General features: G+C 37.3%; 3 protein-coding genes across 3 annotated transcripts; 2 read left to right on the plus strand and 1 right to left on the minus strand.

Moving 5' to 3' along the window:
• The first annotated feature begins 1766 nt into the window (after positions 1-1766).
• On the plus strand, positions 1767-4057 carry HSFA6B (heat shock transcription factor A6B). The gene is made up of 2 exons (XM_007034802.3): positions 1767-2345; positions 2910-4057. The coding sequence occupies exons 1-2, from the start codon at positions 2049-2051 to the stop codon at positions 3693-3695; spliced, it is 1083 nt and encodes a 360-aa protein (XP_007034864.3). The 5' UTR covers positions 1767-2048; the 3' UTR covers positions 3696-4057.
• A 3555-nt stretch (positions 4058-7612) lies between these two features.
• Positions 7613-13714, plus strand: LOC18603058 (dyggve-melchior-clausen syndrome protein). The gene is made up of 18 exons (XM_007034805.3): positions 7613-8111; positions 8601-8840; positions 8972-9035; positions 9119-9248; positions 9326-9473; positions 9588-9836; positions 9967-10051; positions 10437-10539; positions 10977-11102; positions 11178-11291; positions 11525-11643; positions 11758-11839; positions 11933-12025; positions 12124-12213; positions 12368-12487; positions 12706-12797; positions 13021-13078; positions 13381-13714. Exons 1-18 carry the CDS (start codon positions 7925-7927, stop codon positions 13459-13461), a joined length of 2181 nt encoding a protein of 726 aa, XP_007034867.3. The 5' UTR covers positions 7613-7924; the 3' UTR covers positions 13462-13714.
• Positions 13715-13892: 178 nt separating this feature from the next.
• LOC18603059 (early light-induced protein 1, chloroplastic) lies at positions 13893-14844 on the minus strand. Its single transcript, XM_007034806.3, has 2 exons — positions 14534-14844; positions 13893-14438 (listed from the first exon to the last, which is right to left on the minus strand). The coding sequence occupies exons 1-2, from the start codon at positions 14681-14683 to the stop codon at positions 14007-14009; spliced, it is 582 nt and encodes a 193-aa protein (XP_007034868.3). The 5' UTR covers positions 14684-14844; the 3' UTR covers positions 13893-14006.
• Positions 14845-15279: the final 435 nt, after the last annotated feature.

Raw genomic sequence — 15279 nt, forward strand, 5'->3', positions numbered from 1 at the left:
TTCTTGTCAGATTTGGCTCTGTCGGGTATATTCGGATAAGTTCTACACTAATCTTCATTAAGCTGTTGCTCGTACTATTTATTTATTGCCACAGGCCCCTCCCTTATCGAGTGTAATTGTCTCTGGCTATCGTGTCTGCTTGGAACACTGCCACTTGTGTCTCTGTAGAGTTGAATGAAAGAAGCGAAGTGAATCTTTCATCACATCGGCTGTTGTCTGACGCTAAGGGCCACGTGCCCCATACCTTTTGATGCCACTTTTGCCTTTTTCCTTGATTAGGGAATGAGGGTCAAGGACAATGAACCCCAACTTCATAAATATCTTAACTAAACAATTTGTTAATTAAACCCCTTGTTTAGGTTCATAGAGTTCAATTTTTGTACTGTATCAATATACAGCAAATATTCATTAGTGTTACTCAAGAATAACAGTCATTATCACTCTCTTTCTTAGTAATTGACCTTGCAAGAGGTATATTGCTTCAATTCTTGTTGTTCTAATATTAATACTTAAAAAGAGAAGATTCAACAGGTTAAGCATTGGATTAAGACGGAAAAACAGGGTGAGAAGATAAAAAGGACAACAAAGAAAGAAACAGGGCATGTGATTATCTTTTTGACTTCATTAAACTAATCCAACCTGTACACTTTTCAGCAGCTGATTAGAGCATGGAAGTGCAAACGAATCACATTGTGCCACACAACCAAATTTGAAATTACCGACATCAAAAGAAAAGTACACCACATCAATGATAATCAAATTCAATATTAAAGACCTAATCAGAAGGGTGGGGCATCCACATATCACCATCAAGAAAATCTGGTGAATGAAAATATAAAAGATAGCAGGGTCCAAACTCGTACTCAATTTGATGAGTGCGTATAATAATACTACATCAGTTAAGATATTTTCCAATAAAAAAATAGAAGCAGCACCAAGATATTTCTGGGAAACCCAAATCTTTTCCCCCTTTTCTCCCCTAAATCCTCCAAACCAGAGGCACTTTCCGGGCGCAAGTCTACAAGCCTCCAAGATTCTGTAACTGTACCCTAACCGAAGTTGTTTATAGTTACTGAGGTTACCCCCTGTTTTTTCAGGGGTCCCCCAATACGTATGTATATATAACACAGAAACTGAAAGGAGAAAAAAGTTTCTTAACTATTATTTCAGGGGACCCCAAAAAAACCCAAAAAGAGCAGAAAGCAAAATGCTATTTTCCCTTTTTCCCAGGAACAAAAATGAAAATTATGAATAGTCTGAAATCCACTCAAAAGGGTGCAGCACAACTTGCGGTAAATGGGAGTAGCAGAACTTTCTAACCCACAATTTGATTGCCGTAGAGACAGGAGGGGGCTAAAAAGCAAATGTCCTCAGTTTCTTTAGAATCTTCGTTGTCTGAAATTTCAAAATTTTTCAGATCCATTTTTGCTGGTAAAATCATAAATACATAAATAAATAAATAAATGCTATTTGTTTGCATATTTGTACTCTTTTACCCTTTCAAAAATCTTTGTCCCTGGCCTGTGACAGATAATACAAAGCTACAAAAGCAATGCCAAATGACTTTCCCAAAGGAGTAAACTGTGGGGGAGAGCGCAAAATATCTCATTGCCGTTCTGGTTTCTTTTTGCCTCATCAGTCTCCCAACCAACCACAAGGAAAAGGCAAGGAGTAAAAATATAAAGAAACAAACAACCATTTTTTTATTGAGGCTATTTATATAAACTAATGACACCCATGTTCACATCTGTCTCTTGCTTCTCAATTCTTCCGTGTTTTTCCTGCTTCTTGGTCTCTCTATCTAACCATTGATCTTTGGCTCCATCCATAACCAGAATTCAATTTCACCTCTTTTGAAAGGCTTAACCTGCATTTCACGAACCCATTCTGAAGGCTCTTTCTATCATCCAAAAGCTCTGCAGAAAAGTTCAACAGCTTCCTCAACTGCATTGTGTATTCATTTACAATCACATTGATATACAAAGAAAAAGAAGCTAACCCAGATCAAGTTTTCAAAATTTTTTTTGTTCCCTGGTGAGTAAACAAACATGAATCCTTATGGCAGAGTTAAAGAAGAGTTTCCGGGAGAAAGCTCATCATATCCTGGTATGCCTTCCATGGCTACCCCTCAACCAATGAAAGGACTCCATGATGCAGGTCCTCCTCCTTTTCTCACAAAGACATATGATATTATTGATGATACAAGCACCAATCACATCATCTCTTGGAGTGGAGGCAACAATAGTTTCGTTGTTTGGGATCCCCAGGCATTTTCAATGAGTCTTTTGCCTACATATTTCAAGCACAACAATTTCTCAAGCTTTGTCAGGCAGCTCAATACCTATGTAAGTATTACTAATAGTTTTTCTTTCTTTGAGTAGCCAATGATTTTATGTCCTCTTGGATTGACCTTTTACTACTTCTTTATTACAAAGATGAAAACTTTATCAATAAAAGAAATAAAAATTGCTTTGATTAGAGTTTGAAACTGTATAAGTTTCTCTAGATTTGACTTAATCCATATTCATTCATATTCATGAAAGAGCTAGATTATTTATTTTATTTATATATTTAACGGGACCCTTTTTTTCCTTATTGATTAATGGGGTTATTTATTGTGGACATTTTTCTGTTAGTTTACTAGTTTTGGAAGTGGAAACTGCAGAAATCAGAATATAAGAAACATAGATTTCATTCATTATTATTATGTTGCTTTGGCATCTGTTGGGGCATTGCTGTCACATTAGAATTGTTACATTTTATGGGATTTAGGTGCGTCAGTTTAATTTTCTTCCAAGAGAATGTTGAGTAATGCTATTAATTCAATACTATAGCCTGCTTTTCTTTTCCTCTTTCCTTCTCTCATGTTTTGAATTTGATCATGAAGAAAAAAGATTTGATTCATGTAGGGGTTTAGAAAGGTTGATCCAGATAGATGGGAGTTTGCCAATGAAAAGTTTCTTAGAGGGCAAAGGCATCTGCTTAAGAATATTAGGAGGAGAAAGACACATCCAACGCAGGCTTCACAATATGCTTTAGATCCTTGTGTTGAAGTTGGGAGGTTTGGACTTGATGGAGAGGTTGATCGGTTAAGGCGTGACAAGGAGGTTTTAATGGTGGAATTGGTGAAACTTAGACAGCAACAGCAGAACACTAGAACTTGCCTCCAAGTGATGGAGGAAAGACTAAGGAAGACTGAGATGAAGCAGCAACAAATGATGAACTTCTTGGCCAAAGCAATGCAGAACCCGAACTTTGTTCAGCAACTAGTCCAACAGAAAGATATGAGAAAAGAGCTTGAGGAAGCAATCACCAAGAAGAGAAGGCGGCGGATTGATCAATGGTCCAGCAGTGTTGGAAATATTGAATTAGGCCAGGGTGAGGGAGGAGGAACTTTTGTCAAGACTGAGGCTGAAGACTATGATGATATTGCTGAGTTTGAAGTTTCAGAGCTAGGCAAACTTGCTATGGACATGGGACTAACTGGGAGTGAAAACAACATAGAGCTTGAGCATATAGAGGAAAGAGAAGAACGTGGAAGTAAAGATAAATATCTTGATAAGTGGTTTTGGGATGATTTGCTGAATGATGGAATTGAGCAAGAAATATCAGTTTTGGATGCTGAAGATGAAGATGGGGACGATGTAGATATGTTGGTTGAGCAGCTGGGATACTTGGGTTCTAGTCCCAAATAGAGAAGAAGCTAATTATATCGTTAAGTTTCATATCAATGAGCTTAGTTAGACGCAGATCCCCAGCTATCTAACCGTTTCATTTCTGCCTTCATGACGGGTCACGGTGATGCCAAAACCAAGTAAAACTTTCAGGTTTGTTTCTTGACATTGACAACAGAGAATTAATGCTGTAGATTTACAATATTGAAAGAATGTGCTCAGAAGAGATCAGCAAGACTCGACCAATGTGCAACTGGCAAAATATTTAGCTTATATGCTCTGGGATATTCAAACAAAGACAAGTTAATTTAGTATTCTTGGTGTTGTTGTAGTGCTCATTTCACCCCTTCATGTGCTTTCTTAAATCCATTGTTTTTAAGCCATTTTAGGCCATTCTTGGAACTTGGGAAGACCCTCATTGATTATAACATCATTCAACTTAAAATTTTTAGTTCTAAGTTTCACACATCTTGATACTTTAAACTCCAGGGTGCATGGAATGGAATGTAAACTTGTAATTAAGCAGCTTCACGTTAGGTTTTTGGCTCAAACACACACACACACGCACACAAAAAGAAGAAAAAAAATAGAAAAAGACTATTGGCAGACGGCAAATACCGTAATCATGCTGCCTTGAAATCATGTTGCATTTTGTCTCTGACTGTGTTGTCGGTCATCTAAAACTCCTACACTTTCCTATGGAACAAAATTTGACAATTTAATAATAATTATGAGGAAAGAAACTCGATTGTCATAGTGGATTGGAATCTGTTCTTGCGGCCTGAAACAACTTTGGTCATAGCGTTAGTGCTTATTTATATATGACCGCTGTTCTTGTGATTGTGTGTTTTTTGAGACAAATTTGCAAATTTGAAATCCTTTTCTTCTCAACATCAACCTGCATTACAAAGGTTGGTCTGCCTTGCATTGGATTTTGCAATGACAATTGACGAGGTCAAGATGTCACATAATTTTACATAAGACAGCTGACAGTGTAACCAAAATGACATGTGCATGTGCCTACGGCTAATCCATGGGTGATGGGTGTGTTTTATATAAAGCTTTAAAGATTAGAACTAATTTTGGGTGTAATGATCATCAGCATCATCTTGAGTTTCGAGGCCGGGAACAAGCAAACACAGCCCAGAAGACGGTTGGGCTAATATGGAACATGCGTTGCTCTTACAGAAAGGGTTTGGGTCTTATCATCCCTCCTTTTTGCCTCTTTTTTCATGGACAAAGAGGGGAAGGTAGATCATGAACTTCCCAAACTTGAACGAGAAATTTGACTATGGTTTTTTGGCCACCACAAGAATTGAGTTGGCTCTCATGAAACCTTTCTCAATTGTCTGCTGGAGAGATAGAATTGCACATGCTGCGCATGAGATGTGTAGTTGGCATGTGTGTGAGTAGCCAACAAAAGTATGGGAATTACTCCATCATCACTTTCCGAAAGCCCAATCTTGAATACTGATAACTTTTCACCATTTTCCCATTGTCAAGATTAGGAGGTGGAGTCAAGATTTTTGTAAAGAAATTCTATTACAATGTCAAAAAAAAAAAAAACAAAAAAACAAAAAGAGAAAAGAGGGAAAAGAAAATAAATTCACACTCTTATATTGTGATCCTGATAACGAAAGGAGGCCTGTCACACCTTTTTATTCAAATTGGGGCTTGCTACGAACGGCCCCATCAGACCCAAAAGGCTTCTTTAGCTTAGTTTAAAACTTGAAGCAAACATTTACTCAACCAACACTTCAACTTCTCATGCAAAGGCTCAAAACAACACTAAGGTACAGAGATCATTCGGAAGGTTTCAAAGCCCGGGAGCCAATTTAGCATTAGGCTTTACAGAAAATGTAAGTGTATATTTTCAATAAGTCAATTCTATATACAATATGAGTATTATTAAAACCATTATCTTTGGTCACTGATTAACAATGACTTCTTAGAACTGGTGTAAAACCAGAGTGTTTGACTTGAGCTTGGAAGGTTGAGTTGGTCCAAAACCTGAACTGGGTGGTGTCATTCTCATGGGTAGGTTGAATTCGTCTGCTCTCTTAATTCTCTTCCATGGTGTATCCAACACTAAACTTGAAAATTTCCACATTATATCATTACCAAAAGCTCTGCCAAGATGTTTCCCAGCAGCATCAAGTTTGGTGGAAACCTACCACTTTCTACTTTCCCAAACATTTCCAAAGTTTTTAACTTCATTTTGGCACTTTGCAATTGACTTCTTAGGTTAGTTTTCGGTGTAAAACCAAAAAATACCTAACATTAGGCCAAAACCCATGCTCATCTTAACAGAGGTTTCTATTGGTTCAGCAAGTTTCCTCCTCAACATCATTGAAGATGCCAAGCCAAAACCAGTATTTTTTCTATTCAAATTGTGAAATTGTAACCATCACACAAGCATTTTAAAGCATATCCAAAACTGGAGCCGGGCCAATGACAAGGTTTTATTCGAAGGCTCCTCTGCGATGGTGTCAAGAAAAGGACCCAGCCAAGGGCCAAAGCATTACCTCAGCCTCAATGGACTACCTTTACTACCCACCGACACAGCCCAACCCTCAAGTCTCAATCTTTTTAGTTATGAGAAATCTTATCCCTTTAATATTCCTTCGTAATTATCCACAAAGCTTTGTCCCTCTCATTCCTACGACATACTTGAAAAGAAGTCATTGCCGGCTCTCTATCAATGTTTAAAACTCTAGTACGTACATTTACTTCTCTTTCATAGAATCATATGTTACTAAACATTGTCCAATTTTTGCATAAAATCTTGAAGTTCAAAGGAAAAGTAGTATCAATGGAGGACATAAACAAAACCTAATCAGATGCCATTAACACTAGGCTTCTCCCTTTTTTTATACTTCAAGGAACCTACAATCACTAAGTAACAACGTTTTTAATTCTAAATGATTTTGTTTGGAAGTCAGTGTACAACATTAGATTTAGATTTCGATGGGCAGCAACGTACTGCACCTTTCCACACGTTAAATTATTGAATAAAACGTTTTGGTCAACAGAGACTCAGAAATCTCCCAAAGTCAACAAAACGGATGGCGCACGTTCATTGATGGCACGTCCACGCCAACATGGGATCAAATTTATTAGCTCCATTAATTAAAAAAAAATCATTTATAGACGGGAATTTTATAAAAATATGAAATGTGTGTGGAGAAGAGAATTGTCATTGGACATTGATTTGTTTAATTGATATGATATTTTAATTATTTTGTGGTAGTTTGAAAGAAATATAGGGGTATCAAATGGAATAAAGATGGAAAAAAATATGTCACTAATTTCCAGGTGGGCTCTTGCCGACGAAGCAAAATATAGTCTGCAAATGACAACGAGTCTGTAATTTAATAAAGAACCTTTTACCTTGTAAGACATGAAAAGACTAAATTAACCTCCTTTATAATGTTGAAATTGCTAATATTTCTTAAGAGGTTAAAATTCAATATCTAAAAATTGGAATATACCATTTAGTGGCATGTGTTTCCTCTTCATTTTACAGATAATTATGTTTTATTCCTCATTAAGAATCTGATTGAATGATACTTTTGTTTTTAATTTTTTATTTTTGTGACAATAAATAAAAAGAAAAATAAAAAACAATGATGTTTAATGATTATTTTTTAGTGCTGTAAACGATATAAAAAGAAATGATAAGCATTCCGTACAATTGTTAGGTTGTTATTGAGAAAAACCCTGCCTAATCCCATTATTAAATGAGATTTATTATTTATAATCCTTCTAGCCTTCCTCGTATTATATTTTTAGTATAAGAAATCAGCACTAGTTTATCTCCAACTAAGAACCCATAAATTGAAGAAAGGTACGAGGGCAACCTCGTCAAATCAGAAAAAGAATGACGGCATCATCGTCTAAATATACAATTTTCCTGATAAAAATATATATAAAAGAAAAAACAAAGTCACCCTCGATTTATCCCTCTCTTCTAAACGCTTCAAAATCTTCGTCTCTAAGCTCGCTCGCCAATTGAAAATTCATTTCCATTTTTGAAATTTCGCTTTCGGAATCTCAAATCTCTCTCTCTCTCTCTCGCTCGTTTACTCTCCGAACACACCAACCGGATCGCTCTTCTCTCTGCAATGTCTATTGATTCCGAGTGCAAGATCCCCTAACTCTGTTCCTCCGTTTGATCAAATCCGTTTTGTTTCTCGACTCACTGAGTCAAACTGCCATTCCTCGACTTTTTATACGAAGGGAGCCGAAGAATGGGGGCGGTGCCTTCGACGCCGCGCCACACCAGCACCACCATCGAAACGGCGGAGTACCTAATCGGCTCCTTCGTCGGCAAGAAATCGTTTCCTTTGGCTTCCGATTTCTGGCAGAAGCTTTTGGAACTTCCTCTCACTCTCGGCTGGGCCCCTCACCGTGTTCGCCAAGCTTGCCAGCTCTTCGGTCCGTGCTTTCTCTCCGAATTTCGTAAACATTTTAATTATCATTTTTTTGGAATACTTAGTGGAGTAATTTGTTGCTTACTTTTCTATAATGCGCAAAATTCAACCATTTAGAGAGTCGGTCTTTAGAGCTTCTGCTTCAATCTTATCGTGCTAGGAATTTTATTGGCTAAAAATTAGATTATCTCAAAATATCTCAATGTTATATAACATATTTGTTTTTATCTTTTGATATTTCATCTTACTAAGTTGAAGGCATATGCTTTCTATTATGAAACTATACTCAACTTCCAAACTTAGCAAAACTGAGCTAACTGAATTATATTGATCAAATTCCAAATTGAACGATTATCTTGTGAAATGCATTTGCGAACCCATAACTCTTTAACAACTTCATTTCGGTCATTATTAATTTTGAATAGCTAATTTTATTTTAAGTGTTTATGATGATACTGATTTTGTTGCTGTGTGCTGGATCTTTCATGTGCAGCACAAAACAACCGCCATACCAGGCACCTTGCAAAGATTCTGATTCACTTGTCATGGTGTTTACAAGAGGCAATTCAAACTTCTGGTGCTCCATCCCCGGTTTATATGAAGGCTGTTAATGCAGTGTACATTTCATCTGTGTTTTTGAAGTACATAATTGAAAATTCTCAGAGTGAGACCATTGAGGATTTATGTTTGTCTCTTAATGAAAATGAACCGGTGCCTAAGGATTTTGTGGCAGGTAAATATTTGACTCTTCATCATCATTTGTTTACCAGTTTTGAAATTAAAGTTTGTAACTATGGATCTTGCAAATTGTTCTTTTACCAGCAAATAGCATCATGAACTGAAGCTTTTATTTCTAATGTGCAGATCAAAGCATCGAGAATCTTGTAATGCATAATGTGCTTACCTTTATTGGTTCAATAGATGTAAGGTACACCATGGCTTAATAATGTATTCTAACATTGACATTTCTATTTAATTTTTCTCCTAATATTACATTATTTGCCTCGCAAGTCCAACTACGTCCCTTCTACATCAGGAGCTGCTTAACTTCATGCTTGTTGGGATGTCAACTCAACTTCTTTCTGGACCATCGCCAGGGCCAAAGGATGTGAATCCTTTTATTGATGCAGCAATGTCTCAGGTTACAAATTTAAACCTTAAGTTGAAATTTTTGTGCCAAAATTTTCAAATTTTGCATACTCATTCTTTGCTTTGCAGGAAAGTTTGCTGGTTTCTCTGGTGGTTCGTAGATTGCTGCTCAACTATATAATGCGACCTCATGTTCCCTCGAGCAGTGCTGCTTCTTACTCTATTTTTTCTGAAGAAAGTCAACCTGGTGTTTTACAAAGAGTTGGTTCTGCTGCTGGTATGGTGTTTTCCTTGATGCTCTCATTAATTTCGTTTCCTAATCTGTGTGCAATACTGCAGGCTTCTTGTACTATAAAACGTTTATGATAACATTTATATGTTATGCTTGCAGCAACCATTGTGTTGTTGCCATTCAATTATTGGGTCAGTTCAAATGGTGAAGGCTCTAGAAATCAACTGGCAGACTGCAGTCTTCGTGTGCTACTTATTCTTATTCATTACCATAAATGCGTTGTAAGCGATGAGTCTATAACAGATAGAAGTGATGACAGTGCCGCCTCAGATTCTGTTTCAAAAGTGAATACATATTTTACTGTCAACCCCTACAGCAAGGCCTTAGAAAATGCAAGAGATATTGAATGTGAGATAACATTTCCTTTTTATGATAGTAGGATTTTATATGTAATTTTCTCTTTCTACTTTTGTGCATGCATGTCATTGTGATGGCATGTTAGACATTGTTGGTGAATCTATAAGTACTCTGCTTGCAGTTGATCGTCTTGATGTTGAGGGGAATGCACAAAATGGACCAGTCATGAGATTACCTTTTGCATCCCTATTTGATACCCTTGGCATGTGAGTGTCTTTCCACTCTAATATCAATATGTGAATGAATAAAATTTCCTTTATGAAATTATAAAGGCTTTCCTTTTCCTTTGGTATTCATAGTGGGCAACTTTGGCAATAAGTTTGTATGATTGGTTCTTTATTCCTGTTAGTTTTCACTATCATTTTGCCAAAATGGGTTCTATTTCCTTGGTAATGGTTGTTGGCTTTCTTTTTTGCCTCTTCTTTTTCTTTCTCAACTAATGATTTTTTCAAATTTGTTGTTCCAAGAACATTTGACTTAAGCATAAGCGAATGCTGTGCTACTTGTAAATATCTTTGAAACCACTTTTCTATCTTTCATGGCTCCTCTCTCTTTCTTGTGGAGTATTTCATAACAGGCGCACATCTGCAGGTGCTTGGCTGATGAGACTGCTGTCCTTTTACTTTACTCTTTGGTGCAAGGAAACTCTGACTTTTTGGAGTATGTACTAGTGCGAACTGATTTGGATACGTTGGTAAGAATCTGCAGCTTACATTATCTGCATTTCATATGTAGCGCTAAGCAATTTCCTTTGCAAAACTACCTTCAAATCTATGTGCAGCAAGACATAAACTTGGGCAGGTGTCTGGTTGATACATTTAAAAGGTTTTTTGGCCTCTCCTACACCCCTTCTGCCAAAAAAATGAAGGGAAGAAAGAATGAGCTTGAGTGTTTGTAGAATTTATGTCAGGCACTCAGGTCAATAAATTGCATGAGATTCAGTCCATTCTTTTATTTAGTTTGTTGGTTCATTCTTTTACTGAGTTGAGCCATAATTGTTCCTAATAATTCTTTGATATGGGCTGGTGTGTTGTTTTTACAGTTTATGTGGCTTATAGCCACACCTAAGCCTAAGTATATTATGTAGCATATCGCATGGTCTTAATCTGTTTGCACTATGAAAATTAACAGTTGATGCCCATCTTGGAAACATTATATAATGCTTCGAGGAGGACTTCGAATCAAATATACATGTTGCTGATTATTCTTCTCATACTTAGTCAAGATTCTTCATTCAATGCAAGTGTTCACAAGATGGTAAGCATCTCATCTGTTAGCAACTTTTGATTTTGATGCATGAGTATTATCTTGATGTGTTATATATATGGACAGATACTGCCTGGTGTTCCATGGTATAAAGAGCACCTCCTTCATCAGACATCTCTTGGTTCCCTGATGGTCATAATACTGATAAGGACAGTACAATATAACTTGTCTAAGTTGCGGGTATGGCTCAGAATGTCTTAACTCTTACGTGACAATGTATGTTTACTGAAGGAGGATCCTTAATAATTTTATTGAATAGGCTGAACTTCTCTCTTCATGCGTTGCTAGCGATAATGAGTGTTTTAACTGAATGGCAGTGAATCGATGAGATGGACTCTATGTCTGTTAATAATGTGTTAATTTGGTTACCATAAGGGGCAGTTAATTTTTCTTCTTTTTAACTAAACGCACAGGATGTCTATCTCCATACCACTTGCCTTGCAACTTTGGCAAATATGGCTCCTCACGTCCATCGTCTGAGTGCATATGCTTCTCAGAGACTTGTCAGCCTTTTTTATATGCTTTCACGCAAGTAAGTCATCTATGTATATATTAATTTTTAATTAATCATTTGGCGAATCTTACATATATTGTTATGTTTGCACTGTCTTTTTAACTGTCTTTGCAAATGTGTTTTTGATATTAGGTACAACAAATTGGTGGAGCTAAGAGATGATAAACTGCAAACCAAAGCCATCTCAACAGGGGACGGTCTTGTGGAAGATATGGTAGTTGTCCTTGTTCTTACATGTAATCTAGCACTTTCTAAAAGTTTATACTATCTGGGTATCCTTAAGTAATATTTCTTCCCCTTGTTGCAGTCAGCAGAATTGCAAATTTATACTGACTTCTTGAGAATCGTCCTTGAAATATTAAATGCAATTTTGACTTATGCACTGCCACGGAATCCTGAGGTATATCTTTTAATAAAGCTGTATGAGATAATTTTTTTTCGTTCTCACCAACACTTATGAACATGGATCTGAAAATGAATTTTTATGCATTTGGGCAGGTTGTATATGCCATTATGCACAGGCAGGAAGTCTTTCAGCCATTCAAGAACCATCCTCGCTTTACAGAGCTGCTTGAAAATATTTACAATGTATGCTCTATGACTTTATGTGATGAATCTCATTGTTTAATCTCCTATACTTGGTTTTTATCGGAGAAACTGTTCTGGAATTCATTGAACATTAAGATTTCCTAATGTTTTTCTACATGCCTTTTGATTGTTTTGACCTCTTTGGCTTTTATAGGTATTAGATTTTTTCAACAGTCGAATGGATGCCCAGAGGTTGGATGGTGAATGGTCTGTAGAAAAAGTTCTGCTGTTCATAATTAATAATTGTCGATCTTGGCGAGGTGAAGGGATGAAGGTAGAACTAAGCGAAAGTATATTGCTTAATTTGGAAATAGCGAAGTTCTACACACACACACACACACACACTAAACCCTTTTGTTATCTAGCACAGCTGCTACCATTTCAATGCGATTTTTTTTCCTCAATGTGGACAAATTGGTGTTCTTCCTCTCTCTCCTTCTCTCTTATTCTGCAGTTTTCTTCACCTAATGTAGAATTTTTTCTAATTGACAGATGTTTACTCAGTTACACTTCTCATATGAACAAGAGAGTCATCCAGAGGAGTTCTTTATTCCATATGTGTGGCAGCTCGTCCTATCCCGCTGGTAACATTCTACACCTTAAAAGAAGTATAAATTGTAATGTGGAGGGAAAAATGTTGTTGTTCAGGTTATTGTCAATACTTGGTTTAATAACTCGTACTGCTAAACTGTCTCTATGTGACCTACCCTTTTGACACTGTTTTAGTTCTTAATTTATACTCTACACATGATTGTCACTTTCTCACTGATATCTACCCCACTCTGCCTTTTTTTGTTTTTCTTACAGTGGATTCAGTTTTAATGCAAGTGCTATAAATTTGTTCCCTGTTGATCTGCAGGCTGATGTAAGCATACGAATCTCCTCTAAGTTTCATGAAAGCTAATATAGGATTTACATTTTAGAGTTTCCTTCATATAATTCGTTCACACTGTATTAAACTTATTTCACACCTTCGAATCTAGTTTCTGAGGATGGTAGAGGCATACTCTGGTACAGCATGTGATGGTTTTTCTTTTGTTTGCTTGTCATCTGAATCAAAGATGTTTAATTTGTACTCTGTTGTAAATTTTGATAAAGTTGCAGGGGAAAATTAGTCAGCCTTCTTTTTGATTCCTGACTCGTGATTTTTCATTAACTTTCCTGCAGAAACAAATTTACTATGGAGGAGAACCCACTACAAATCAAAATGGAGAGTTGAATGAACACGAAGTTCAGCTCGATCCATAGAGGGTATGATATAACTGAGGCTTCTTCTATGCGTGTATGGTTCTCGGTGTATTTGTAAATATATAAAAGAAAATAGCAGCAAATGTATTCTTCTCATTCTTTTCTGTTTATATGTTTGAAACACTGTAGAGGCCTTTTTGAGGTAGATATATTTTTCGAATCCTTGTATGAAATAAGAGAGGATCGGTGATTCCATTTCTATAATATAATTCTCAGGAAAAAAAAAAAGAAAAGAAAATTGATCCCCTCCTTATCCACTTGACTTCGGATTACTGCTTCATGCTGAGGTTGATTAAGTTTGTACTTAGTTTTTAACTTAGTTTTGATGGAGTTTTAGTTTATCACGATGTTGTTGGGAAATAATTACCTTCACCTCCATCGTTGATCTTAACCATAACAATAAATATAATCCAAATGTCAATCAAAGAGAGTTTTAACAGAATGAAACCTCATTTCCTTTCCAATTTGCGAAGTTACATAACTGATTGATAATATCTCCACATACAGATCTGCATTATATGCATAACCTAAAAAGGAAAACAAAGTTACACAAGGGTTCCGCCCTTCACATATTCAGTGAAGGCCAAGGCAACAAGTCCCAGCATGGCAAATCTCCCGTTCCACAGCTCAGCATCTGAAGTCATGAACCCCCCAGACTTGGACTCTACTGTGACACCTCGAAACAATGGGATCAGGGATGCAAGCGATACCAAAATGCTGGTTCCAAGGAACAGTGGGATCCCACCGTCGGATATCTGGGTGAACACATCTTGGCCCTTGGACAGCTCCATTGCCAGGGCTGCGACAAACCCAACCATCGCCAGCCTGCCGTTGATCCTCTCCGGTGCAGGTCCACTGAATGCCAACACATCAGAGAATTTCGTGCTCACTTTTGGAGCGGCTGGAGAAGGGTTCGGCTTAGGTACTTGTGGGGGTGCACTTGTTACCGGCTTTGTCGGTTGCTCCGTCGGTTCTTCCTGCAAGTGCAAAAGTCGAATCATTTAACCGGTTTATTCCCATATCTCAAATCTTAAAACCCGGAAGTAAGAAAACATGAGCTTCAGATACTTACCTCTGCTAAGCATCGAACATGAAGATTGGCATTCCTCTGAAAACGAGGCACAGATTTTACAGGAAAAAATTGGATCACCCTACCCCTATTAGCAAGGCCAGTCACAGGACCAGCCAACAGGAGGGATTGCATGGCACTTGATGCAGCCATTTTCTAGCACGCCTATAATTTCTGACCTGAACAAGAATAGCAAAAGCTAGGGAAGATCTTTGAGGAGGTATAAAGCAAGAAGCCAAGAACTTTATTAACCTATAGCTTAATCAAGAGAATGCAGTTTACTATAGCTACTAGCTCGTAGCAATGAATGAGGGTTCGCAGCATTAAACTTATAGAGCAGGGCCAAGGGAAAAAGGGTTAGTGGATAGTTTTGGGTCCACGTCATTGTGCATCTAATTTTCAAAAGCGAGTGCGTCACGTGGGCTTGTTTGTCCACACATGATGGAGTTTGGTGACGTGGGCTTCTTAATGACCAGAAAGTGAGAGCAGTGAATCTGAGGTCATTGGCATTCTAGGTTGTTGGTTCCGTAACATCTAGGACATTCTGGTCTTTTAGGATGGGGCCTTAATCCTTTTCTCGATTCTCGCAAGAAGGTTCTAGGCTCTTGGGTGTTGATCAAGACATGCATACACGTTCCTCCCAAGATGCTGGGGCGGAACATCAGATGTTTTGGGCCTTGATTTCAAGACGTGGGTGATGGATCATGTTCAGGGACAAGTAAACTAGTTAACTGTTCTACCATGTAAAA

The sequence above is a fragment of the Theobroma cacao genome, chromosome 4 (genome assembly GCF_053813885.1).
Source record: "Theobroma cacao isolate CCN51 chromosome 4, ASM5381388v1, whole genome shotgun sequence".
Taxonomy (NCBI): domain Eukaryota; kingdom Viridiplantae; phylum Streptophyta; class Magnoliopsida; order Malvales; family Malvaceae; genus Theobroma; species Theobroma cacao.

What these genes read in the sequence shown, in the direction of transcription:
- HSFA6B (XM_007034802.3), top strand. Translation starts at nt 2,049, where the DNA reads ATGAATCCTTATGGCAGAGTTAAAGAAGAGTTTCCGGGAGAAAGCTCA. An exon ending in TCAGGCAGCTCAATACCTAT is followed by an intron (nt 2,346 to 2,909) that starts GTAAGTATTACT and finishes TGATTCATGTAG; the next exon opens with GGGTTTAGAAAGGTTGATCC.
- LOC18603058 (XM_007034805.3), top strand. Translation starts at nt 7,925, where the DNA reads ATGGGGGCGGTGCCTTCGACGCCGCGCCACACCAGCACCACCATCGAA. An exon ending in AAGAGTTGGTTCTGCTGCTG is followed by an intron (nt 9,474 to 9,587) that starts GTATGGTGTTTT and finishes TTATGCTTGCAG; the next exon opens with CAACCATTGTGTTGTTGCCA. An exon ending in CAGCTCGTCCTATCCCGCTG is followed by an intron (nt 12,798 to 13,020) that starts GTAACATTCTAC and finishes TTTTTCTTACAG; the next exon opens with TGGATTCAGTTTTAATGCAA.
- LOC18603059 (XM_007034806.3), bottom strand. Translation starts at nt 14,683, where the DNA reads ATGGCTGCATCAAGTGCCATGCAATCCCTCCTGTTGGCTGGTCCTGTG. An exon ending in ATGTTCGATGCTTAGCAGAG is followed by an intron (nt 14,439 to 14,533) that starts GTAAGTATCTGA and finishes TTGCACTTGCAG; the next exon opens with GAAGAACCGACGGAGCAACC.